At 47.0% G+C, this 25,518-nt stretch overlaps 1 protein-coding gene across 4 annotated transcripts; it reads right to left on the bottom strand.

Moving 5' to 3' along the window:
- Window positions 1-3,749: 3,749 nt before the first annotated feature.
- On the bottom strand, window positions 3,750-25,131 carry LOC147017448 (triadin-like). 4 transcript variants are annotated; one of them, XM_085847112.1, is made up of 5 exons: window positions 24,934-25,127; window positions 24,413-24,616; window positions 24,027-24,059; window positions 21,007-21,051; window positions 3,750-4,346 (listed from the first exon to the last, which is right to left on the bottom strand). In XM_085847112.1, exons 1-5 carry the CDS (start codon window positions 24,956-24,958, stop codon window positions 4,123-4,125), a joined length of 531 nt encoding a protein of 176 aa, XP_085703238.1. In that variant the 5' UTR covers window positions 24,959-25,127; the 3' UTR covers window positions 3,750-4,122. The 4 variants fall into 4 exon arrangements, with proteins under 4 accessions (XP_085703238.1, XP_085703239.1, XP_085703240.1 ...); XM_085847113.1 differs by having other exon boundaries at window positions 24,914-25,126; XM_085847114.1 differs by lacking the exon at window positions 24,027-24,059.
- Between the last annotated feature and the right edge of the window lie 387 nt (window positions 25,132-25,518).

Below are 25,518 nucleotides of genomic sequence, written 5' to 3'. Positions count from 1 at the left end.
ATGATCTAGTTGTGTTTTCCAGAGAATTATGGACGGAGCCATGCCCAAAAAACATGTGTTTTTAGGGGGTAGCCGGTTTCAAGTTACATCTTCTCCGAGGGGGTTTGTCGAATCTGGCAGGGGTTTTGGTATTTGGTTAGCCCAATGGCACCTCCATAGCCCCACGGAGCTCGATTTTTCATTTTCATCCCAAGGTCAAGGTCACAAGGTCACGAACTTAGAAAATGTCAAAAAAAATCAATAAATTGGGCATCGAGCTCCTTGGGTTTTCAACTGTTTCGAATGAAAGTTGGTATGCAAGTAGTGCTCTTCGAATACTACAACTTTCATCATTTACGTTTTTCCCGATTCCCGCCAGTTTTCCCGTGGCGTCCCCTCGAAGGTCAAAAAATAAAAAAAGGCAAACCATGTACATTGCTCGTGAACCATCGCCGTCTCCAGACTTGTCTGTTGTTAAAAAGGATGCGAGGAAGTTCAACGCAAGAGACCATCAAGCCAATCATACCCACACATTCCTACCAATACCCATGTACCCCTCCTTGGGTACCTATCTAATCCTACCTTCAACATATTTCCCCTTTCTGCTTCCAGTACCTTTCCAGGGAGACAACCGCATGCATTGACTGTTCTCTGAGTGAAAGACCCTTGCCCTAATACCGTCGCTGTGCCTTACCTATGCATTCTATTCATTGCTCTCCTGCTCAAAGGTAGAACTGTCAGGGTTAATACGACAATAGTAGCCTCTTGATGCAATTTGTGTTGTATAATTCAATATCCCTTGCCTTTGTAACACCTTCAACACCAATAAAGAGTGGCAGGCTGGATATACCAGCTCTCGGGCTTTGGGCATAGAGCGCATCACATTTAAACGGCCAGAAATTTCTGAATCTCGTTTTAAACTGCAAATGCTTGGTTTGGCTTGGTCTGTATAGTGCTTGTGGATTTAGAGTACAAATTGGTATTTTATGATTCAACGATCGCCGATGCTGCCATCATTGTACAAGCAATGCAAACTACAGGAGGGATTGTTTTTACGAGTGGGCTCAAAATACAGCACCATTGCCAGGGACAAGCAGATGTTCCATACACAAGTCGTTTCTTTTTGGATCGTAATCTCAAAACAACTTTTTGTTGATCCTGATGCATCAACAGAAGAATTTCAACCATCACTTAATCAAGAGCACGTCGGATGACATGAGAAAATGCTTTTGACATCTTGGCGAATAGGTTTGGAGCATTTTTCAGAACAATCACCTTAACTCCAAATGAAACTGAAGATATTGTTTTAACCTGTTGTGAACTTCACCTCAATGCTCGGAACAAGGCATACCCATCCTGGAATCTCGACAATAAAAACCGACATTCACATGATGTCACAGATGGCAATTAGAGGAGTCAGAATGTCTTGACAAAACAAAATACAATATCCTCAAAGAAAGAATTCCACTGATGTAGAGAAAATGGAATGCATCCCCTCCCCCCCCCTCCCCATGAAGTACAGTTCATCTGGACTGGGGCAGTTTTCTGGCAGATGAAGATGGGCTATAGAGAGTTATATTGGTTTATATACTTAGTTATCCATCAATTGAAGCTGTTTTGCAACAATATATCCTTTTTCTTATATGATGAATTCACAAGTTCAATGGGAGACAATGGACAAATCAGCATCATATGGTATTTGAACCTCAGATTCCAGCATTACAAGCAATGTGCCCAGATGGGGACTCCAACGCGGTCGACCCAAGTTTTATCCATGGATAAAATGGGACTTTTTTTCTTCTATGTATGAGAGAGAGAAGAGAAGAAGAGAAAGAGAGAGAGAGAGAGGAAGAGAGAGGAAGAGAGAGGAAGAGAGAGGAAGAGAGAGAGGAAAAGAGAGGAAGAGAGAGAGAAAGAGAGAGAAAGAGAGAGAAAAAGAGACAGAGACAGAGACAGAGACAGAGAGACGGGGCGAGAGAGAGAGAGACGGAGAGAGAGAGAGAGAGAGACAGAGACAGAGACAGAGACAGAGACAGAGAGAGAGAGAGAGACAGAGACAGAGACAGAGACAGAGACAGAGACAGAGACAGAGACAGAGACAGAGACAGAGACAGAGACAGAGACAGAGACAGAGAGAGAGACAGAGAGAGAGAGAGAGAGAGAGAGAGAGAGAGAGAGAGAGAGAGAGAGAGAGAGAGAGAGAGAGAGAGAGAGAGAGAGAGAGAGAGAGAGAGAGAGAGAGAGAGAGAGAGAGAGAGAGAGAGAGAGAGAGAGAGAGAGAGAGATAGAGATAGAGATAGAGATAGAGTTATTATTATTAAACTCCAAAAATTCAGACTCGCTGCTCACCCACACTCATTTGTCTCTTTTATTTCTCACCTGTGGAACCAACTTCCCCACTCTGTTCAGTCCCATTCTTCCCTCCAGGGCTTCAAGGTGGCTGTTCACCACTTCCTCATGACAACCATAAACACATCCCCCATCCATACTCATGATCTATTCAACCCCAAATCACCCCATTGCCAAGCACTCCCATTTTTTGTATACATGGTCGCGGTCGAGGCTCCTGGAAGAGCTACAATCAGTACGCTGAACGGATCAGGACACAATAGGACAAAAGGAACAGTGGAGAGAGGTGGGGAAACACCAACAGCAGAGTTGAAGGCCAAGATAGAGGGAGACTTGGACAAACAATGGGTGTGGGGAGGAATTGGGGGCAGGAGAAGATGCATGGGGTGGACAAGATGGATGCAGAAGGAAACTCACAGGAGGGAAAACTGGGAATTTGGAAGGGGGGGCTTGGATTTGGGGTTAAAGAGGGTAAAAAAGGTCATGGTTTTGGATTGGGGATGATCTGGGATGGTGGTGAACAGCTATCTTGAAGATCTGGAGAGAAGAATGAGATCGAAGAGGATGTGGAAGTTGATTGCAGAGGTGGGGGAAAAAAGAAGAACAAATTGCGGAGAGTTTATTGTGATTTCCCCTCTCCCTCACCCCTTTTCGTTTGTTAGTTGTCGGTTGGTTTGCTCCTTTTTATTTTTTTCCCCCATTCCTTCTCCTGTGTTTCATTCACCTTGTTTACAGCTTGTTCACCCCCATTTGTCCTTCTCCCCCTCCCCTTAATCTTACTCACTTATATCTGGCGTTTTCCCCTTTCCAGTTTGTTCTGTTCCATTGTGCTCCAGCTCTTCCACAAGCCAAGATCATGCATACAGAAAAAAAAAACACTGAAAGAATCAGCAAGTAAGACTATTGAGTTAGGAAGGGTTAATGGGGGTAATAGAGATCATGGGTCAGAATTGGGGATCTGACAGTTCACTACCTGCTTGAAGCCCTGGAGGGAAGAGTGAGACAGAACAGTCTCTGCAAGGTGGTTTGATAGATGGGAAAAGTGAGGAATAAAAGGGTTGAGGTGTGCAGTCAGCCTGGATTTTGTAAGTTTCACCAAGAAAGGGGCACTGGAAGACCCTCATTGGCAAAGGGGGAGGGGGGGGATAAGATAGCAGAGGCTTTCAGTTTAATTCCTAAATTGACTAGTTTATAATCGGTTGTTCAAGACTGCTGTTAATACACACTTTCACAATTGCACTTGATCATTGCACATTGCCTCTTCAGGGACATCTCTCCATATTTCTCTCCTCGTCACCCTAAGGGTGTGCAGATTTCAGGGTATAGCCACTATTATAGTGTTCTTGCAAAATTGTAATTCACAATGCTTTTAAGCTTCACGAATGAAGGTTTCTATGTAGAATTGAAAAAAAACCAAAACGTTTTTCCAGAACAGGGAAATGCTGTGCCTTTGTTCAATCAAAATGACGCACATACTCGTCGCTCGTACAAGAAGAGATCACACACGAAAATGGCACAAATTTGAAGTCATTTTTACCCTTTGTTTGTCTGTCCCTGGCAATTGAAAACCCATGGATTGTGAACACTTCTCCAACTGCCGCGTTAAAATTGCTTTGACGACAACAACAGCAACCCGGTGGTGGTTCACCACCGATGCAGAATCGTTTTCAGGGTACGAATCATGAGAATAGCATTTTTAAAAACAAGTTCATTTGCTTGGCTTATAAGCAATTTAGAGAAATCCCTTTTCCATTTTCTTTTTGTTATTAAATGTCTGCCTCTTTGCTGAGAATTTCAATTTCCTTTTGGCTTTCTTCCAGGGTTATCTCTCCTTTTGCTTTCTTTTCCCCTCTTAATCACTCTTGGCTTTGTCCTCCAGGCCTCTATCTCTTCCAGCCAGACCATGGGCTTCTTGCCTTCTGCTTTACCTCCATCACTTTGGATGTAAAGTTTGCCCATTTCTCCTGCCTCTTCTTCTCCTTTGCCATCGTCGTTCTGAGCTTCCTTTCTTGTTTGTACTGCACACACAAGAAACACGTATGTCATCATGTCACAAATCGATTAATATAAGTTTGTGGACCAGGAATACGAGTAAAATATTATATGTTACAACTCCCCCTCCCCACCCACCATTTGCGCCTCACCCTTTAGTGATCGATCATAAATCATAAATCAGCAAATGGAACATCCTCAACATAAATTATAAGAGTTGAAAGGTCATAAAATTGTGCTGGAGGTTAATTGGCAATGACAGGGTTGACAGGATGGCTGAAAGGTATACTCTAAACTGTCTCGTCTGGGTCTGAAGCCCCGATCCAGCTATAAACTGTCATCCCAGTGTTTCAGAGGAAGGGTGATTGATTAGTGTGTGTGTGCCGTCCCTCAGATGGACGTACAACGGATGTCCCGTCTGCCGAAATTAGTAAGTGGACATTAAACACCCCATTGTGTCCTTCATGAAGAGTAGGCAAGCTATCGCCAGCACCCTAAACAAATTCCAAATTCCTGACCTAACCAGCAGAGAGGGCATTGCATCAAAGGCACGGCTGCACCCTCAGCCAATGATGCTACCCCACAACCTTGTGCTGCATATGAATGAACAAGAATTGCCAACGACTGTTCCAGAAATCGTTGTGAAAGCCGACAAAGAAAAATGAAATTTATGTGTGGCTGACACTAAAGAGAATGTAACAACTTGCTTCTGTCATCGACGTCTGAAGCATGAAGTTTGTTGAGTTAAGATCGCACACTCCAAGATAACACTTGATGTTGATGAAAGGTGATTGCCAACAGTATCGTTTACAGGTGTGCAAACTCAACTTTGAGCTATCAAGCCTGGGTTTAAAATCTCAACCGAGCTATAAACTTTCATCCTGGCATTTCATTTGCAGGGCGATGCATCAACGTGCGCGCTGTCCATCGGATCCATCTGCCAGAACTAGTTATTGGTGCTCATTAAAGATCCCATCGTGTCTTTCACGAGGCGTAGGCGAGTTATCTCTGACATCTTGAACAAATTCCAGATTTTGCCACCTTCCAGTCAACCGTCAGGTCTGGCTTGGCCCTAAAAACGTTCCCTGGTGATCCCATAAGAAAGTGGAAATAATTGGGGCCATTAAAAGAAGTATTCTTGTCTTTGTGGTTCATGTAAAGGTAAGTAATTGATGTATCCTCGTATTCTTGTCCTGCAGGAGATATTGTGCAACTCCGACATGAGCCGTAGATGTTGAAAGCAAGTTTTTCCACGTTAAAAGGACCAGTTCACCTGCCTGATTCTGCAAAAGTAATCTTTGCAAGTACGATTAACCACTCTGTATGAAAGCTCTATAAACTGATATATTTACGAACCACATGATCGGTCTTTATTGGAGTGAACAAGGGGAGTGTTCTTGCAACTTTGTCCCCACCCCCCCCCCCCAACCCATAGAACTGAAGGTCAAACTCGATCTGAATGGTTGTCTCACTTTGAGGTCACACAGTAGATAGTCAAACCGATACGAACTAAAATACAGCACAACACATATGTGCTACCGATGTCTTATTATTTCTCTAAACAGATACCCAGACTTTTTGTATTTAATCAAAAGAAAGGTCAGTGAGAGACAGAAACAGACAGACAGACTGGCAGAATAAAAAAAAGTATATCGTCTTGGACGGGGCGAATAATTTATGGAATCAGTAGGACGTTGATCGAGGTTTGCTAACCACCTCTTTTGCTCCAACGATGGGTTAATGCCCGAAATGTCCATTTTCTCCTTGCTTCCCACGGTGGTTACCAAACCTCGACTGTTGATTCCATCCATTGTTCAGACATGGACAAGGAACCTGAACTTTCATTGTCATCCTCTGGGTGTCACCAAACACTAATTCTCATGAGTTTTCTGCATTCACATAGCACTTCCTTTGTCTATTTATGACTTTCTATCAAAGCTGTACTTGACATTGTGTAAATTGAATAAGAATATTTAAGTTTAGTCCCACCAACATATTTTACTACCTTATCTTATAAACTGGGGGCTTATCAGACCCCAACTCAAAACCACTCAATTTCACTAAATCTGCCAAAGTTTCACATCAATGACTAAACATGGTGTTTTATTGATAAAGTCAACAAACATAAGAAAATAAACAATAGAAATATAATTAACCTTCAAACTGGGGACTTCTATAACCTCAACTCAGAATCACGAAATTTCATTCAATCCACTGAAGTTTCACACGAATGGGGAAACTTAATTATTTTGATTTGATTAAGTTTTAGTGATAAAGTAAACAAACATAAGCATGAAAAAAAAAAATTAAGGACTTTTACGATACAAATACCATGTGAAGTGATCACACATTCAGAAAAATTGAAAGAAAACAACTGGGGTCTATTTGGACCCCAGAAATGATTTGCTTGTAACTGTGCAGCAAGGTGGGATCTTAAAACGTAATATGTATATATTGCCAGCACATATAGGTGAACAAACTAATAAAGCATGAAATACATTGTTAAACTAATATAGAAATATTACATCAAAATGTATGCTTGGGGTCCAAAAAGACCCCTGTTGGTAGGTCTCGGGTTGGAATACTTTTATTTTTGATATTATCACATTGTGAACTACGTTATGACTTCACAACTCGGTCATTCCAGGTGCTATGATTCTGCCGTCATTGATAAGGCATAGTATGTAGATGTAAATTATTCACTAAATAGTATTTGTATGAAACCAACATTGTGCACATGTCTAAACTAGAACGGCACTCGGTAGCGCACACCTCCGCCAGGCTGAACAGTTTACATTTTGTATCCCACTGATAGGCCAGATCTGCAGCAGGACCTGAACCAAAATCTATTCGGCTTGTTCTTATCACCTCACCAGCTCATCCACCAAGTTTCGGCATTAACTAGTCCACAACGGTTTTCGATATCGTGCTAAGTATCATTTTTGGTCACATCTTTCAATGGAGAAGAATCACTTTTAAAATAATTAATTATAGTATCCGAATCCGCATCCGGATCTTCACCAAAATGGAACAAATTCGTCCTTATCAACACACCCAACCTGTCCTCAAATTTTCGTCCAAATCCGAACATATTGTTTTCAGATATCCTGCTCACAGATGGACAGACGCACACAGGGGTGAAAACATAATGTTGCGGTTTTCGCGCCCGCCGGCGTGCAGACGGCCACGTAACTCGAATCGCGGCACGTCGCCCACCGGACGGACAATCCAGTCGTGACCCTCTCGGACTAACGCCGGGAACCAGTCACGGGTGGACCTTTCGGTCTCACCGCGATCGAGCCAATCAGCCCCCGCGTGGGATAGGGTTGCTCGCCAAATTCGAACTACCTAAGTACCCACACGGAGGGTAGACCGGGCGATCGCACCTCGCCGCAGGTCGACTTCGGACACGGGCCACTTAAGCGACCCGTTCCGTACTATCAGAATAACCGAGCGGTGTTATCGTCGACCTCGACGGTTCGATTAATTATCGGGCGTGTTCAGCCCACTGCCAACCCTTTACGTGAAGCAAGATGGGGATTCAATGGGGGAAAAGACGAAGCGAAGCGGGAAACAGTTCAACAATAAAGCACATTTATTCTCGGCACACGGGAAGCACACAAATACAATTCCACCAAATGCACACAAAAAAAAGAAAACACAATTCCATTTACACAAAAAGCAAACATAAAAGTGAAAACACAGTGCAGAGCTAATACCGACTACCGAGCACACGGCAACACTTATACAATTCTACTTCACAGACGGCGCCGACAACACATACCCAAAACCAAGGAAAAGAAATCCCCCAAGAATGAGGTAGGCCTGAGGCCGAGACCGGGTCGGGCCTACCCGTCTGGTGATGAGACGCGGAGCGGCGATGGCCCCGCAACCCGCGGGCCTCGTGGACAGTGCCTGGCAGGGGGGTGGGAACGGGGCCCCCTTGGTCGCACTATCTCAGCGCGGGGGGAAACAGGAGGGGGTTGCTGATGCTCGGGGTATAGAGGATCTTTATTATGTGCGACGAGCGTCTCCACCTCGGCCAGGTCGCGCTGTCGGCCTCCCTCGGGCGCGCAGCTCCTTGCACGACGCGAGCACCCCCTCGTCCGCTGTCGCCGCCTCTCCACAGCTCGTCCCCTCCGTTCCGACTTCAACGCACACGACGAGCAGCTCCACCGCCCGCGAAGTCTTGACCCTCTGCTTCCGACTCTCCTCTTCTTGACTCTCCGACCCGTTCTTGTTTGTGACTCCGACTCCCGTTCTGCTGACTCCCTCGTTCCGACTTTTACGACTCCTTCGACTGACGAACACCGTCCTTTTATCCCCCCGTAACTTCGCCTTTGACCCCCTCCCTTTGACCTTTCACCTCGCTCCCCATTGGCCCGAGAAAAAGTGGGCGTGAAGGCTTTTTGATCCACAAATTTGCATATATCGATCGCCCTGGGGGCGGGGCCAATTCGCCCCTCGCTCACCGATTGGACGGCAAAAAGTGGGCGTGTGTCGTTTTCGATCCGTTTTTGAAGCAGAAAATCCGTGATTTTGTACACGCTGTTCGACGCGCGTTCTGCATGAGTCCAACACCGGTACCCACAGCGGGGCAAGAACGGTGGTGATGCTACGGTGGCGAGGTGTGACGGGAAGGTCGTGGCGGTTGTGGTGAAGCGGTGGTTGTGGTCGGTGGTTGATGTTGCGGTTGTGATCATGGCGGTTGGTCCAAAATAAAGATAGTAAAAGAAAAACGGCTATCCTAAAGAGTCGCAGCACGTATAAATGACATGTATTCCCACTAGACAACGGGTTTGGGCCTAACTACACATGCACTTACCGAGATACCTCACCTAAGGGACCTGAATGGTGGTTTGCGAATCTGGTAACCACAACACTACCCCCTTCCCTTTTTACAGACTCGTCCCGAGTCGTCAAATTTTCGTGTGCCATCATGTGTAGTTTTCCCCTAGTACACTTTACCTACGGATCCCTGAGTGCGACATTCATGGTATTCGTGTCCCCAAAATAAATAACCTGAGGGCTGCGTAACTACCTAAACAAACTCACTCACACGGACGACTTAAATAAAATTGCCGGCGCTAAGACATACATGCCGGGGGCGCACTCATATGTACAGTACATCTTAACCTTAACTTACAAATCTTACACTAAACCATGGCCCAGGATCACTGAACTCTGCAAAAGAAAAGCAGTTAACAGGGAGCCAGGCTGCCCGCATGCAGTCTCTGGTTCAAAACAATGCAGGTGACAGGGAACGTGGCTGGCTGCTCACACGCAGTCCAAGGCCTTCCCTTTTGAACTGAACGCAGTGAACCACAACGGTGCATGGGCTGCACAACGCAGTCTCCGTGCCAGCTCAAGTGGCACACGCAATGAACACAACGAATGGATGCATGAACACAAACACGGTGCACGGGCCGCCACTGCAGGCCCGTGTTGTAGCTGCCAACAGGGCAGTTCTCGCAGCTTGCAAACTGTTGCCTTGCGGATCCTGGCGCACATGAAAATGAACAGGGGGGGGCAAAGCAAAAATTGAACGGGGGCTGGTGAACAGGGGCAGTGGGCATGGCATGGCAAAGGCAGCAGGCAAACGCAGCCCGCAGAAGAAGGCCGCTGCAGGCAAACACAGCCGGCAGATGAACTGGCCGGCACAGGCCTTGAAGAAAAACAGCCAGCAGATGGCACAGGCCTTGCAGCAAAACAACAGCTGCCGATGAAGTTGGCCAGCTCTTGCCGTTCAGTGGAGGTTGGTGGAGGGAGTGCGGTGGTGCTGGCCACTTGGAGGGCGGGCTCGGACCTACCTACCTGTCTCCCTCCCAACCTATCGCCTTGCCTGTCACTGTACATACCCACTCTTAATTTGTCAAACCCCAATTTAGCCCCAACTTATTTTTTTTTGTTGTTTTTATTTTTACTCCCCCACTATAAATCGTCCCTAACCCCCTTTATCGTCCTTGTTCTAACCCTATTCTGTCACCTAGCTCTGCTCCCAACCCCTACGTTCCCTTCCCAGAGGGGAATAAGGGAGAGCTAGCGTCCTGTGTCGAGGCCCAATGAAGCCTCAGAATGGCCTCCCCAGAGTTTGGCGATCTTAACACCAAGTGGGTCCAGCGGCCCACAACGACAGCGAGGGGATGGATGGTGCGGAGGGGTACATCTCCTAATCTACCCTAACCATTTAACTGTTAAACTACCCCGGGGCTTTCAACAAGCGCCTCTCGCTTAAACTATTGGTTCTATCAACCCAGATTCCCGTCGCCTGTGTTGGTGTCCTCACAATTTCGGGCCTCACCCCCCAATTTTCTCTCCGTGCCCTCACACGGTCTCCTGGCTGGGACACGTGGCTCCCTTTGACAGGCACGACCCTCTGCCGATTCTCCCGCTATGGCACCCCCGGGCACTACACTGCCTCCGAGCCTACCAGCTCCCTAACACCGGGGAGTGCCCCCCATGGCACCTCCCCTGAAACGCACTCGCGGCAGGCCGGCCTCCCGGGCCCCTTTCCGAGGGTCACCCGTGCCCACTGCACTGCCCACGCGGCTAATGGCGCCCCGGGCCCCCGCACCAAGCAGGCGCACCCGTGCCCACTACGCTATCCCGGCCCCCCATGGGCCCTTGGCCTACCGCGGCCGACTAGCCTGGTGCCCGGGGTACCCACTCAGCGATACTCACCTTTCGCAGCCACGCTCCCAAGCCCGTCAACAGGGGTCCTGCACCCCTCCAAATGGGTCTCGAGCCTACTTTCCCACCAACAACAAAACGACCTCCATTTTTCAATTTGACTAACCCAGCTAACTCACTTTACTCTGACCCGGGGTCCCTTTGGGCGGGAGTCACTCCTCCCCCAATCACTCATCGCACCATGCATTCCCCATTCGCTCCACTCACACAGACCCACTGGCCTCACTCCTCAACATGTCTCCACATTATAACTCACCAACAACTCTTCAACACACACACCACCGAACTCTGCCATCCTCCTAACTACCTCCCCTAACTAACTCGTGCTCCCACGTCGTCCCCTAAACTACAGCACGTTCCATTTAACACTACGTAGCTAAACTACGTCCCCTCTACACACTCACAAGTCTGTCACGGTCTCCAAATCAATCATTTTATTTCCCAACCTAAATCTGGCTACAATCCCTCTAACTAATCCATTCCACGGACTCCATGAGGACTTACCCCTGCCCCATGAAGTCGGTCTAGCTAAGCTAACCCTTCCCCCTAACTAGTTTTCATCCTGTGCCCAGGTAAGGGGGTCTTTCACCCCTTGCCCAGGAATCCTTTGCACCCGAAAGTGAGGCTTGGCTTTCTTTTTTTTTTTTTCCCATGCGCAGCACCTGCGCGGCAACTCAGAGCTCGCGCACTTTGCACCTGTCCGTGACGTCATGCAGCTGCACGTGTTCCTCGTCCCTCCTTGGACGGTGCCATCCGGCAGAGATACCCCTCCTGCCGGATTCCAACCACACGTGCAGCCATGACGTCACCGTGCGCAAAAAAAAACACAAGCCCCACGTCTCGAGGGGTTTCCCACGCGAACACATGTGCTTTGCCCGTTGGAGCTGAACACACACGATCGCGTGGAGAACCCGTCCGGTCCAAATCCATTTACCTGCCTAAACTTTGTCCGTCCGCGGGATCGGCAAATCCACCGCGTGCGTTTCCGGACCGGGACTTCACTCGCAGGCGAGCACGTGGTGGTCTCGTGCGTTGCACAGCACGAACCGCGTGCTCACTGCTGGGCGAACCCGGCACGGTCCTCGAAACAACTACAGCCGCTACTCGGCTTTCTCTCCTCTGTCGCCGTCGTCGTCTCCATTCCACCCACGCACACCTGCGTGTTACGACGCACACAGTCCACACCATCACATTCACACCGGGAGACGCGGCTGCGTGCTCCCGCATGCCAACCGACATCTCCCTCACATACCGCTCTCTCACACACACGGTCTCCCTTGCACACAGCGACCTTGCACACGGCCGTTCACTCACGCGTGCCTCACTACTCTCACACCGTGCCTCATCCACACACGCGGGGGCACTCACCCGCGGTACCTCACTCATACACACGGCGACACTCACACACGCGGTCTCTTCCACACACGGTGCCTCACCCACACACGCGGGGGAACTAACCCGCGGTGCCTCATCCACACACGCGGGGGCACTCAACCGCGGTGCCTCATCCACACACCGTGCCTCACTCATACACGCGGGGGCACTAACCCGCGGTGCCTGGCTCGCATTCCGTGCCTCATCCACACACACGGTGTGCTGGGAAGCACGTACTCCGGCAACATCGCCACCACACCACTCACACACGGGGTCGCTTCCACACACGGTGCCGCACTCACACCTTGCACCACACACACAGGGACAACCACACTGGGGATTCGTATCCCCACAAGGGTCTCCGGGGCCTCTATACCCCCCAAGCTCTCCGTGCACCCGTCCACAGCACTCGTCCCCTCAACCTCGCAAAGCACGACCGAACTCACCTGGTCGTGACTCGCCTCAAGGGGGCATACTCCCTGCTCCCGTTCCTCGAGGAGGCCATCCCGCTGCTCGCACCGGGTCCCTACACGCTCCGCGAGCTCACCCCCATTATCCTCCACTACCTCCGTGTGTGTGTGTGCGTCACTTACCCCGTCTTCATCGTGTAGTCTTCCCTCTATCGTTCCCATCTCCCGTGTCTCTGCCAACTCTTCACCCTTTACCTCCCTTGTCTCAACTATTATTTTTTCCTTTGTCGTCACCTCGTGTCTCGTCTCACACGTTTTGGTCTCCCCATTTAATTTTTCCCTTTCGGTCATCGTCACGACCCTCGCCCAACACGTTCCACGAATTATTTTTTCACCCGCCTCCACCGCGGGCCTCTCAGCCGTTGCACCCCCACCCAGCTCGTTTGATCCCACACGTGAGTCGCCATTTTTATCTCCCCGGTCACGGCCTTCATGCCCGCCTGCAGGCTTCGGCCCATGTTCTGCGTCTCACCCCGCAGCTTTTTCATTTCTTCCTTCATGTTTGCTTCCATTCCGTTTATTTGCTGTGTATTCGCATCCATCTTTTCGTTCATGCCTTTCATTTCGTTTTTTATTTCATTTGTCATTGCCGCCAGCATGGCGCATAGCTGGGCCACGTCGGGTGCACTCAGCTGAGCCGTTTCAGCAAGGGTTTTGGTGGAGAGGGGGGGGGAGGTGTCATACACTGCGGCCGCTGCCGCACCCATTTCGGGCTCTGGGTTTAGTTGGGCGAGTCCGTGTTCCTGCACAATCAACATTTCCTGCTCGGGGATTCCATCCTGGACCATGGATTCTACATTACTACACATATACATTTCTAATACCCCCGGCTCCCGCTCGCCTTGAGACGCCATCTTGCTTCTCGTGAAGGGTTAATTTGCTCGCTCGTAATTTGGAGGGAATCGGGGGTCGCTTCTCTCACCCCTGGACCGATTCCCGTGAATTTCATTGGAGACAGGAGAGCCTGTTTTCCTGCTCTCCGATACCAGTGCCGCGAGGAGGGCGATGAATTTGTATCCCACTCCTGACACCAGTGTTGCGGTTTTCGCGCCCGCCGGCGTGCTGACGGCCACGTAACTCGAATCGCGGCACGTCGCCCACCGGACGGACAATCCAGTCGTGACCCTCTCGGACTAACGCCGGGAACCAGTCACGGGTGGACCTTTCGGTCTCACCGCGATCGAGCCAATCAGCCCCCGCGTGGGATAGGGTTGCTCGCCAAATTCGAACTACCTAAGTACCCACACGGAGGGTAGACCGGGCGATCGCACCTCGCCGCAGGTCGACTTCGGACACGGGCCACTTAAGCGACCCGTTCCGTACTATCAGAATAACCGAGCGGTGTTATCGTCGACCTCGACGGTTCGATTAATTATCGGGCGTGTTCAGCCCACTGCCAACCCTTTACGTGAAGCAAGATGGGGATTCAATGGGGGAAAAGACGAAGCGAAGCGGGAAACAGTTCAACAATAAAGCACATTTATTCTCGGCACACGGGAAGCACACAAATACAATTCCACCAAATGCACACAAAAAAAAGAAAACACAATTCCATTTACACAAAAAGCAAACATAAAAGTGAAAACACAGTGCAGAGCTAATACCGACTACCGAGCACACGGCAACACTTATACAATTCTACTTCACAGACGGCGCCGACAACACATACCCAAAACCAAGGAAAAGAAATCCCCCAAGAATGAGGTAGGCCTGAGGCCGAGACCGGGTCGGGCCTACCCGTCTGGTGATGAGACGCGGAGCGGCGATGGCCCCGCAACCCGCGGGCCTCGTGGACAGTGCCTGGCAGGGGGGTGGGAACGGGGCCCCCTTGGTCGCACTATCTCAGCGCGGGGGGAAACAGGAGGGGGTTGCTGATGCTCGGGGTATGGAGGATCTTTATTATGTGCGACGAGCGTCTCCACCTCGGCCAGGTCGCGCTGTCGGCCTCCCTCGGGCGCGCAGCTCCTTGCACGACGCGAGCACCCCCTCGTCCGCTGTCGCCGCCTCTCCACAGCTCGTCCCCTCCGTTCCGACTTCAACGCACACGACGAGCAGCTCCACCGCCCGCGAAGTCTTGACCCTCTGCTTCCGACTCTCCTCTTCTTGACTCTCCGACCCGTTCTTGTTTGTGACTGTGACTCCGACTCCCGTTCTGCTGACTCTCTCGTTCCCGTTCTGCTGACTCCCTCGTTCCGACTTTTACGACTCCTTTGACTGACGAACACCGTCCTTTTATCCCCCCGTAACTTCGCCTTTGACCCCCTCCCTTTGACCTTTCACCTCGCTCCCCATTGGCCCGAGAAAAAGTGGGCGTGAAGGCTTTTTGATCCACAAATTTGCATATATCGATCGCCCTGGGGGCGGGGCCAATTCGCCCCTCGCTCACCGATTGGACGGCAAAAAGTGGGCGTGTGTCGTTTTCGATCCGTTTTTGAAGCAGAAAATCCGTGATTTTGTACACGCTGTTCGACGCGCGTTCTGCATGAGTCCAACACCGGTACCCACAGCGGGGCAAGAACGGTGGTGATGCTACGGTGGCGAGGTGTGACGGGAAGGTCGTGGCGGTTGTGGTGAAGCGGTGGTTGTGGTCGGTGGTTGATGTTGTGGTTGTGATCATGGCGGTTGGTCCAAAATAAAGATAGTAAAAGAAAAACGGCTATCCTAAAGAGTCGCAGCACGTATAAATGACATGTATTCCCACTAGACAACGGGTTTGGGCCTAACTACACATGCACTTACCGAGATACCTCACCTAAGGGACCTGAATGGTGGTTTGCGAATCTGGTAACCACAACACTAACCTCAATGTAATCACAGGCTACAAAATCACAGTTTGAGAGATAAGAGTCCTGTCCAGGATAAATTCTCAGCTATAGAAACATTCCCAACCAGTGGAGGGTGCCTTTATGCCCCAAACTCTCCTCCCCCCCCCACCCCGAACAACCCTGAACAACTTACAAACTCCTGGCTTAATGTACAGGAACACCACATCAGTGGAACAGCCACACCTCGGTAATCATGCAACCAGCAAGCTCAATTCAAAAATCGAATCCCAGTCCAAGATGCGTTCATGAACAACATGAGCCTTGTAAACCTTAAAAGAGTTTAACTCAACATGGCAACAATACCCTCCCTTTCCCCACGTGCAAACAAGTATGTGTGACAATGACTCACGAACGAGGGTTAAGGACAGCACCAACCCCCACGAGGAGAATTTTTGAGATCCGTTAATCATGTGTTGTCAGGCAGACAGGACACTTCAAGCCTCACTGTTAGGACAATCCGAGACATTATATTAACTCCTTAAAAACCATTTTAGGTTTGGGAGTGGCATATGGTGAACTCATCATTTTACTTCTGCTGCGGAGGCATTGTTCAACCACCCATAACATCCATAATTACTTTATAAGCACTTTCAAATAACCACAGAGAGACTTGAAGAAAATAAAAAAACAGGGCTTGCCGAACTGTTTAACAAGATTGCCGTCTTTGTCTGAGACGTTGGTGTCAGCAAAAATATGAAGCTGTACCACTTTGCTAATGAATAACTTTCACATCAACATCTTTGTACAAGAAAATTTGACACAGGATAAAAAATTTGGCCCAAAATGCCTGTGCTCGATTAAAACCACATTTTATCGACCTAATTTCACTGGATCTATCAGGTTATCGACCTAATTTCACTGGTGGAACAGTGGGGAGGAGAACGGTGGGACAGGCACAGGACCTTCACGAAGGTGATTTTTTTTTCTTCTTGATGTGCGTATAATCATTTTTTGAGGGGGAGGGTGGGGGTTGAAGGTGGTTGTAGGCAGATGAATGAACAAACAGTGACAGCATGTTCACTTTGTAATGAGACTGTCTCACAGACACACAGTCTCTCCACATGTATGGAGTCACCCATCCATACCAAAGCTACCAATCAGACCAACCAATGTCCATGTACCTCTCTACATCCTGTGCTTCTCAGTATTGAAATTCATTCCGGTTTAAACGTATGTACCGTTTCTCTTGCTATTACCTTCCAGGGAGACCATTCCATGCATGAACCATCTCTGACGAAAAGACACCTGCCTTGCGACCATCCTAACTCTCATCTTCTTTACTCCCAGGCTATGGCCCTTGATCCTGCCACCACCGTACGTTGCACTGAAAAGCTCTTCTGCATTGATTTTGTCTATACCCTTCATGATCTGAAACATTTCTATAAGATCCCATTGTAACCACCTCCTTTCAAACATTAAAAAAACATCCTATCTGTTTTAGCCGTACCTCATAGCTTGGTCTAGCCTGGAATCGGTCTACTCAGTCCATGTTCATCCCTCTATTTGGCAGCTATATTTCCTGAGATGTGGCGACCAAAGCTGTACACAATATTGTAGATGAGACCTTACTAAATTCCTGTAGAGTGATAACACTACCTCTTTTGATTTATAATTTACCTCCCATTGGAATCCTTACTATACTTTACTTCATTACTCGCCCGTTGTGCGGGTACTCTGCTGGTACAACCTAAAATCCTGTTTGCTTTAGCTATAGTTGCCTGGCACTGTGCTGACTGCTTATCCCTCTTCCTTCCCCTACATCTATTACCATCCCCAGATCCTTCTCCTGTGTGACATGCTCCAAGACTGCCCCTTGCATCATGTGATCCCTATTTTCATTATTCTTACCCATCCCCAGCACCTTACATTTTTTTGTTAAACTGCATCTTCCAATCTTTTACCTAATCAATGAAAGTATCGAGACTTTCCTGAATCTTATCAGCCCTCTGTGTCCACTCACGGCTCGCATATTTCCTCTCTTGTCGTAGTCAATGTGTGGCCCTTAATGGAATTCTCTCATCCCCTCTTCCTGTCCAGACTGGAGTTCCTCAGGTTAATGTTCTGGGCCCTGTTCTTTTTCTGGTTTTCATCAATGATCTCTCCGACTTTCTGGAAAATCCTCTTTATCTCTTTGCTGATGACTCCACCCTCTGCCGTACCATCTGTCATCCCTCAGACCAGAAAGCAGCAGCTTCTTCGCTCTCTGCAGATCTGGGTAAAATCACAAACTGGTCCAACATGTGTGACACATCTGTCAATCCTGACAAATCACACACTCTCACTATGTCTCTCCAAAATGACCGTCTGGAACCCCCATCTACTTTCTCAACAATCCTCTTGAGGAAGACCTTTCATGCAAGCATCTGGGTCTCACTATCTGCCATGCTCTTTCCTGGGAATGCCACATTTTCAAGCTGGCCTCCAAAGCCAGTCACCAACTGGACATCCTCCGTTGTCCAAGGTCCTTCCTTGGCACACTTGAGCTCCTGATCACGGACAAAATTTTCATCCACTGCCTAGTGGAGTACTGCTCTCCCTGCTGGGCTGGTGCTCCTCCCTCTCACTTTTCTCAGCTTCACGCTGTGGAATCCAGGCAATTTAGGATCATTGGTATCTCCTGCGATGAGGCTGAGTCTTTGGGCCTCTCACTCTCTCTCACCGCAGGCAGGTCGGTGGTCTTTTTTGTTTTTTACCATCTCCTCTCTGGCCTCCCCCCCCCACACTCTATCTGCGATCTGTCCCCCCCCTATATTCCCGGAAGGACTCAAGGTCTGCCAGCCACCCCCTTCTGGTAAAAATTTTTTGCCAAGTATGTTGGTCTGTTGCATTTGTCTGTTTGTCTGTTTGTATGTCTCTGTTTGTCACTCGATTTTTGGCCATAATTTTCAAGAAATCGTTCTGATTTTTTTTTTGTACATTTGGCTTGCAAAGGATAGCAACACTTAATTTTGGTGAACATCCGAATCTGGATCTGGATCTGAGAATTTTCTAAGTGATTCTTCACCATTGAGAGATTTAGCCAAACACGATAAATAGCACAATATCTCAAATGTTTATGGATGGATTCACACAAAACTTGGTGGACAGGTTGGGAGTGCCACGAGGAAGAATTGATTCAATTTTGGTGAAGATCCGAATTCGCATCTGGATACAAGAATTATTTAATCATCAACTGATTCTTCACCATTGAGAGATGGGGTTAAAAACGATATTGCATGATATCGCAAACAGTTGTGGACAGATTTGGATTAAACTTGATGGACATGTTGGGTGTGTGACAATGACGAATTGATTCGATTTTTGTGAATATCCGGATCTGGATCTGCGAGTTTTTCAAGTGATTCTTGACCACTGAGTGATATTCCTTGGCAGTGATAGATGTGAAATTCTACTTACATTGGAAGTGATATTCATGTCTCTGCCGGCTGTAAGTCAGAGGTCAATAGACGTCTGAGTCGGGCCTGGGGAGTCATGGATTCACTGGATCATGGGGTGTGGTGCTGCCGGTACCTGTGCGGGAGGACGAAAGTCCGAGTCTTCAGGTCCTTGGTGCTTCCAGTCTTGCTCTATGGATGCGAGACTTGGACTCTGACCAAGGATCTGAGACGGAGACTTAATTCCTTTGTACCAGGTCTCTTCAAAGAATCCGTGGCTATCGCTGGTCGGATTTTGTGTCCAACGAGCGGTTGCTGAGAGAGACTCGGATGAGATTTGTTACCTGCATAGTCCGTGAGCGTCAGCTGTGGCGGTATGGACATGTGGCTCGTTTTCCTGATGCTGATCCTGCTCACCAGAGTCTCTCAGCGAGGGAGTCTCGTGAGTGGAGGAGGCCAATGGGCCGACCAAGTGCCTCGTGGTTGCAGCAGGTTGACCGGCATCTCAAGGAGATGGGGATGGGTCTGGCATCTGCCTGGGGGATGGCCAGACGGAGGCCCTTGGAGTACCGGTGGAAAGTGGACGTGACGACGCGCTGTTCTGGCACATGCTCCCATACCTGACCTGACCTGAGGGATGGGGCCAAAAACTATGTATCGCATGAGATTTCAAAAAATTGTGGATGAGTTATGACAAAACTAGATGGTTGAGTTGGTTAGGTGGCAAGAACAAGCCGATTCGATTTTGGTTAAAGTCCGGATTGAGATTCCGACCCATCATTGGCACACAAAATGTAAATTATTCATCCTAGCGGAGGTATATGCTCTACCGAGTGCTGTTCCATTTCACTCAGTGTCACTCTATGAGTGATTTAAAAAAAAAAATTCTATTCCTCTATTTTTACCGCCTTTGGAATATACTCCCACACTCTCTTCAATCCCTCTTTTCCCTCCAGGTCTTCAAAACAGCTGTTCACCACCATCTCTCATCTTCCCCCATCAAAAACCTCGATCTTTTCTACCCCTGTCAATCCACCCCAAACCCACCTCCTTCAAATTCCCTGCTTTCCTTCCTGAAAGTCCCTGTAGTGTCCATCTTGTTTACCCCATGTATCCCACCCCATCCCCCTCCCTTCCACAGATCTCCTAATATAATGTCTCTGTTCCTCACTGTTTTGTGCTTCCCTCTTCTGCCCCTCTCGTCTTCTGCTCCCCTTGTTGCACATTGTCTGTATTAGCTCTTATATGAGCCTCGACATTGTATATATTTTTTAAAAAACCCTCTTAACACCAGGCCTTGTGTTATTGGCAAATTTGATGAGCCTATTCTTAATTTCTCACTCTTCAAATTATTGATGTAAATGAATAATAATGTTCATCGTACCGATCCCTAATATAAGGTGTACCCCGTTACTGTACTTGCATCCTCTCGGTTATACATCCTCCCACTCATTGAAACTTTTAGCTTCCTATCACTATTCCAATTAGATACCTGACCAGCCATTCCACAAGCCCGAGGGTTAGCCAACAGCCTTCGATGTGAAACCTCATCAAATGCCTTCTGAGAAGTTTAAATACACTACATCCACTCTGCTTCCCTCATCAACCCAATCAGAAACTGCTTCATACAATTCCAAATGTACATCTTCCATTTTCAACATAGTATCTCCCGTAAAGGAAGGAATTCTCTGAGATGCGGTAAAGTGACATGCACAGCATTGGTACACTGTAACTGGATTTCAGTCGAAAGGAGATTTGAATCTGGAGATTGACAGTTCACTGTGGCATGCCCACTGAAATCCTAGCTATCCTGCTGTGTCTTGTTTTTTTTTCTTTGATGCATGCTGATAATCTTATAGCCAGCAATATACCACAAAGAATAAAGCTGCACTGAAAAGTCATCCTCTTGTGCAGAGAGAGAGAGAGAGACAAACCAAACGATAAAACTCTTACTTTTTGTTTCTTCATCGACCTTCGACCCAAATGTGTTTGCATGACCTGCGGGAAAGACACTGGGTGAAATAGAATCGTTTTCAGTTTTAGGAGTTATAGATATAAGCGACATGGAAAGAAAGCGCGCGAGAAAGCCATGCCACACAAAATTATCTTCCACTCTCTGCCATGGACAACACTCAGTGAACTTTAGATGTACGAGGAGGCCTTAGGGGTATTATGCTTGTGTCATATCCACAACATCCCATGAAGCCTGTTATTAAAAAAAAAAAAAACATAGTAACTTCTCCCCTCATTAACCCCTCTCCAAGCCCACCTCTTTTTGGGTTACCAAGTTCCATTTATTTATTTATTTTTCCATTTATGCTTCTTCTCCAGTTTTATTTTCCACTTCTGTGGTTGAGAGTTTGTGGCTCCATCCATCTTGTTTAACCCCCTGTGTCTTCCCCTTGCTCTCATTATTACCACATCCCTTATTTCTCCAATTTAAAAAAAAATACATGATCAAAGCTAGTACACTGAACAGATCAGGACGTAACAGGATGCAAAAGGATCGAGAGAGAGAGAGAGAGAGAGAGAGAGAGAGAGAGAGAGAGAGAGAGAGAGAGAGAGAGAGAGAGAGAGAGAGATACAGAGAGAGAGAGAGAGAGAGAGAGAGAGAGAGAGAGAGAGAGAGAGAGAGAGAGAGAGAGAGAGAGAGAGAGAGAGAGAGAGAGAGAGAGAGAGAGAGAGAGAGAGAGAGAGAGAGACAGACACGGAGAGACACGGAGAGGGAGACGGACAGAGACAGAAAAAGAGAGAAAATGTCAACAGCAGAGCAGGACAAGATAGAGGGATATTTGTACAAACAAAGGGTGTGGGGAGGAATGGAGGCAGAAGGGTGGACAAGATGGATACATAAGGAAACTTCAAGGAGGGAAAGCTGGAAATTTGGATGGAGGAGGGATTGTGATGGGGTGGGGTTAACGAGGGTAGAAAACATCATGTTTGGGGATTGGGGATGATCCGAGATGTTGGTCTTCCTCTGTTTTGTCCTTCTACCCTGCTGTTGGTGTGTCTTCCACCCTCTCTCTTTAGTTTCAACCTCTTCATTCGGTTACTTCTTGGTCTGCATAAATAAATAAAATTGGCGCCGTCAAAGTGTAAATGGTGTTCTGCGATGAGTTTTTGAACATCATCCTGCCAACAGACACCAAGCCTGGTTTTAAATTGGAGACTTTTTTCCCAACCATATGCAACAACCATATATTTTGATGATGAAACGAATTGTGGAAAACATATTAGTATAACAATGTGCTGCACAGCATCCATAAAGCATGCGTCACATGCTTGCTGCTTCAACAAAGCCAGCTTGGTGACCTTGCACCCTTTGATTGGGATTCCAAGGCATAAGTAAGAGATTTAAGTCAGCTTAACAGCTGTAGCATACAAAATCTTGGACCGACATCAAAATTAGTATTGGCTGCATCATGGAGCGCCGAGTGTAATTTATCTGGCTTTAAGGCAGTGTGAATGAAGAAACGCAACACAAGCCAATTGATGTTACAAGCTGCTTGCGTAAGTGATTGAGAAGCAGGTGCAGAAGAGCATACAATAATAATAATAATAATAATAATAATAATAATAATAATAATAATAATAATAATAATAATAAAAAAAGGAAATGTCTGCAAGACAGATTAGCACAGCAAGAAGCCGTTAGGTCCATCAACCGCATGGCATCGCAACAAAGGTGTCGGGACAGTTGGGAAATTTGTAGAATTATTCAATTTCCTCTGGAGTGTTGCTTCACCTTTGGCAATGAACACAGCTCAAACCCCATCACAAACGCTTTCTATGGATATCTGGAACCTATATTAGGCGTATGGTTGCAAAATTTCATGTTAAACATGGGAGACGAGGTTTTGCAATCATGCGTGCGTGTCATAACTTTTTTGCCATTTGAACTTTTGACATCAAATTTTCAACAAAGCTTTTTTCTGAGAATACGGAGAAGACAAATTAATAATTTGGTCAAAAGTCAACGTGACAAAATTGTCAATTTTCATGCAGTTGACCTGAAATTTTAATTATCATTTGAGCTTTTGTCATCAAATTTTCAACAAAGCTTCATAACGAGAATATGGAGAAGTCAAATTAGGAATTTGGTCAAAAGGTCAAAGGCACCGTTTAGCATTCAGAAGAAGAATTCTGAATTCAAAGCAGACTGGCTTTGCATTATCAGATGCTTTATAGTTTGTTTCCTCTGTTCCAATCTGTGATTTTTCTTTTTCCAACAATGACATCGCTGGCTTTCTTTTGTCTCTGAAGGACATTACTTCCAGTTGACTTGAAAGAGGTCCACTACGATGGAAATACTGCCAAATCTGCAGCATGCAATAACCATTCAATGTTGAAGTTCAGTCATCTCTTTATATTGAGGCATCCTCGTTTATAAATCATATTCTAGCTTTGCAACGTGAGAAAAGAAATGTGCACGTGCAGGTTGTGAGGGTTCATCTCAAGTTTGAGTGCATCCCAATACTTCTGTTGGCGGGAGCATCTCTGTATTTTATATCATCCTTTTGTGGGCTGACAAGATGGCATAGATGTAGAGGTATACAAGCTTGCCTTTGAGCTGTCTAGGCCAAATTTGAATGTAGACCAAGCTATAAACTCCTCCTGGTGTTCGGTCGAGATTCAAACTCCTTATAGCTCGGTCGAGATTCAAGCCCAGGCTAAATGGGTAAGAGGCAAGTGTGTGTACCTCCAAGCCATCCTGCCAGCAGGGGGTACTGCATCAGTGACACAGCCGTGTCCCCAGCAATGATGCAACCAGCAGCCATAGGCTGCCTACGAAATGAATGATTCTTCTTTTTTAAGTTAAATTTTTTATATATTTTTAAGTACTTCGGGCTTATATCCTGCTTATACTATAGCTTATCCTACTATAGCTTATATCCTACTTATTACGAATCACAAGTGGTGTCGATGCAGCAACGGAGTAAGATGGAGCAAAGATGGATGTTTCTTTTGCTTACCAGGCAAGGGACAAGGCCCATCGCAAATTGGTTCTGTGTGAAGTGATGTGAGGAGTGTACGAGACATGGAAAAATTGAGGAGGGGGGTGGTATATATGGGGTCAAAAGGGGTGTTTCAAACAATTTATAATCAGAGATGTGAAATATGAACAATCAATCAAAACTTTTACAACCGATGCAACAATGCACGATTTAATAATGCTGTTTTTTTTCTTTTTTTCATCAAATGTTTGGCGGACGGACTGCCGAGACAATCAATCAATCCACCACCCAACTGAAGTTGTAATTTGCCTTCTCTTTTTCAATTGTTCTATGCACAAAAAGGGGCTTTTATTTTGTTCATTTTTGTGAAACACAAATGTAAAAAAACTCCACAATTGGCTCACCGAGGTACGTGTGGAAATTCACCAGATCAAAAGTGATAACAGCTACTGCTGACCATGTGGCGATGATGGCAAGAGTGAGAAACCAGGTGGAGGGAAAGCAAATGAGGCTACCACTCCCAACTACCCGCCTCACTACTCGTTTCACCACCTTTTTGTCTCCAGCTGTTGCTTTCATCTGTTTATCAGTTGTTACTGTGCTGTTTCCTAGTCACACATGCAGGGGTGGGATAATGGTAAAAGGTAAAAGCTTTGGGACTGAGTCAGTGGGGCTGCCTAGCCCATATGGGGACACAAATGATGTTCTCCAGTTTTTGAAAAGAAATATAAAAGGTGATGAAGATTTCGGATGGAGGACATGAAGGGAGGGAAATACATTATGGCATTTAGAGGAGTCGGATAGCACATTTTAAAAATGATTTATAATACAATACAGACAATGAACACATCTCTCAAATAATAATAAAGTTATGGCAGTTTGAACAAACTTGGAAAAATACTTACTGCATGGCATCCAACATTACCTTTAACTTGCAGAACGCCTGACATAATGATTGCAGGCCAATGGGAAGGGAGGTTTTAAGAACAACGATGTATTGAGGCCTATCCGCTTGGCCCGAGTCAGCCCCTCAATCGCAACTTCAAAATAGCATTGGCAATTGGACACCGGCAGGACGCTTGTTGCATCTTCATGCTGACCTCAGCAGCTGAACACGCCGCCCTCTCTAAACGTACCTCCAATGTTCCCCCTTCCCCTTACTGTCAACATCCCACTGCACGGCTACCCCTCCTCCTCTTCTTTTGTCATGTCTCCTGCAATATTGCACTCATCATTTCATGATTTTCTGGGCAGTATATAACACAGATGTAAATTCTGTATGACCAAAATGTTGTAGAAACATTCTTTGTTGGATTATCACCAAATACAAAGGTAAACCTGCAAATTTACTGTAACTTACCTGTTTCTTTACATAGGTTTATGTACTTTGACATCAACTGCAATGTTTTGCCATTATTTTCTCTGCCACCGATGGTGGATAGAGATTATGTTTTCACCCGTTTCTGCATGTCTGTTTGTTTGTCTGTGAGCAGGATATCTAAAAACGTTA

This window comes from Eptatretus burgeri, chromosome 11 (assembly GCF_056783735.1).
Source record: "Eptatretus burgeri isolate ZD-2024b chromosome 11, Ebu_testis_v1, whole genome shotgun sequence".
Lineage (NCBI taxonomy): Eukaryota > Metazoa > Chordata > Myxini > Myxiniformes > Myxinidae > Eptatretus > Eptatretus burgeri.
The sequence above is the reverse complement of the archived record's forward strand: the minus strand, read 5'-3'. Positions and strand labels throughout refer to the sequence as shown.

Excerpts from the sequence above, each read along its gene's own strand:
- LOC147017448 (XM_085847112.1), bottom strand. The coding sequence starts at position 24,958 with ATGTCAGGCGTTCTGCAAGTTAAAG. Across the intron at positions 24,060-24,412 it reads GAATTTCCACACGTACCTCG|AACCAATTTGCGATGGGCCT; the intron begins GTGAGCCAATTG and ends CACTTCACACAG. Across the intron at positions 21,052-24,026 it reads TGGGCCTTGTCCCTTGCCTG|GTCATGCAAACACATTTGGG; the intron begins GTAAGCAAAAGA and ends TCTTTCCCGCAG.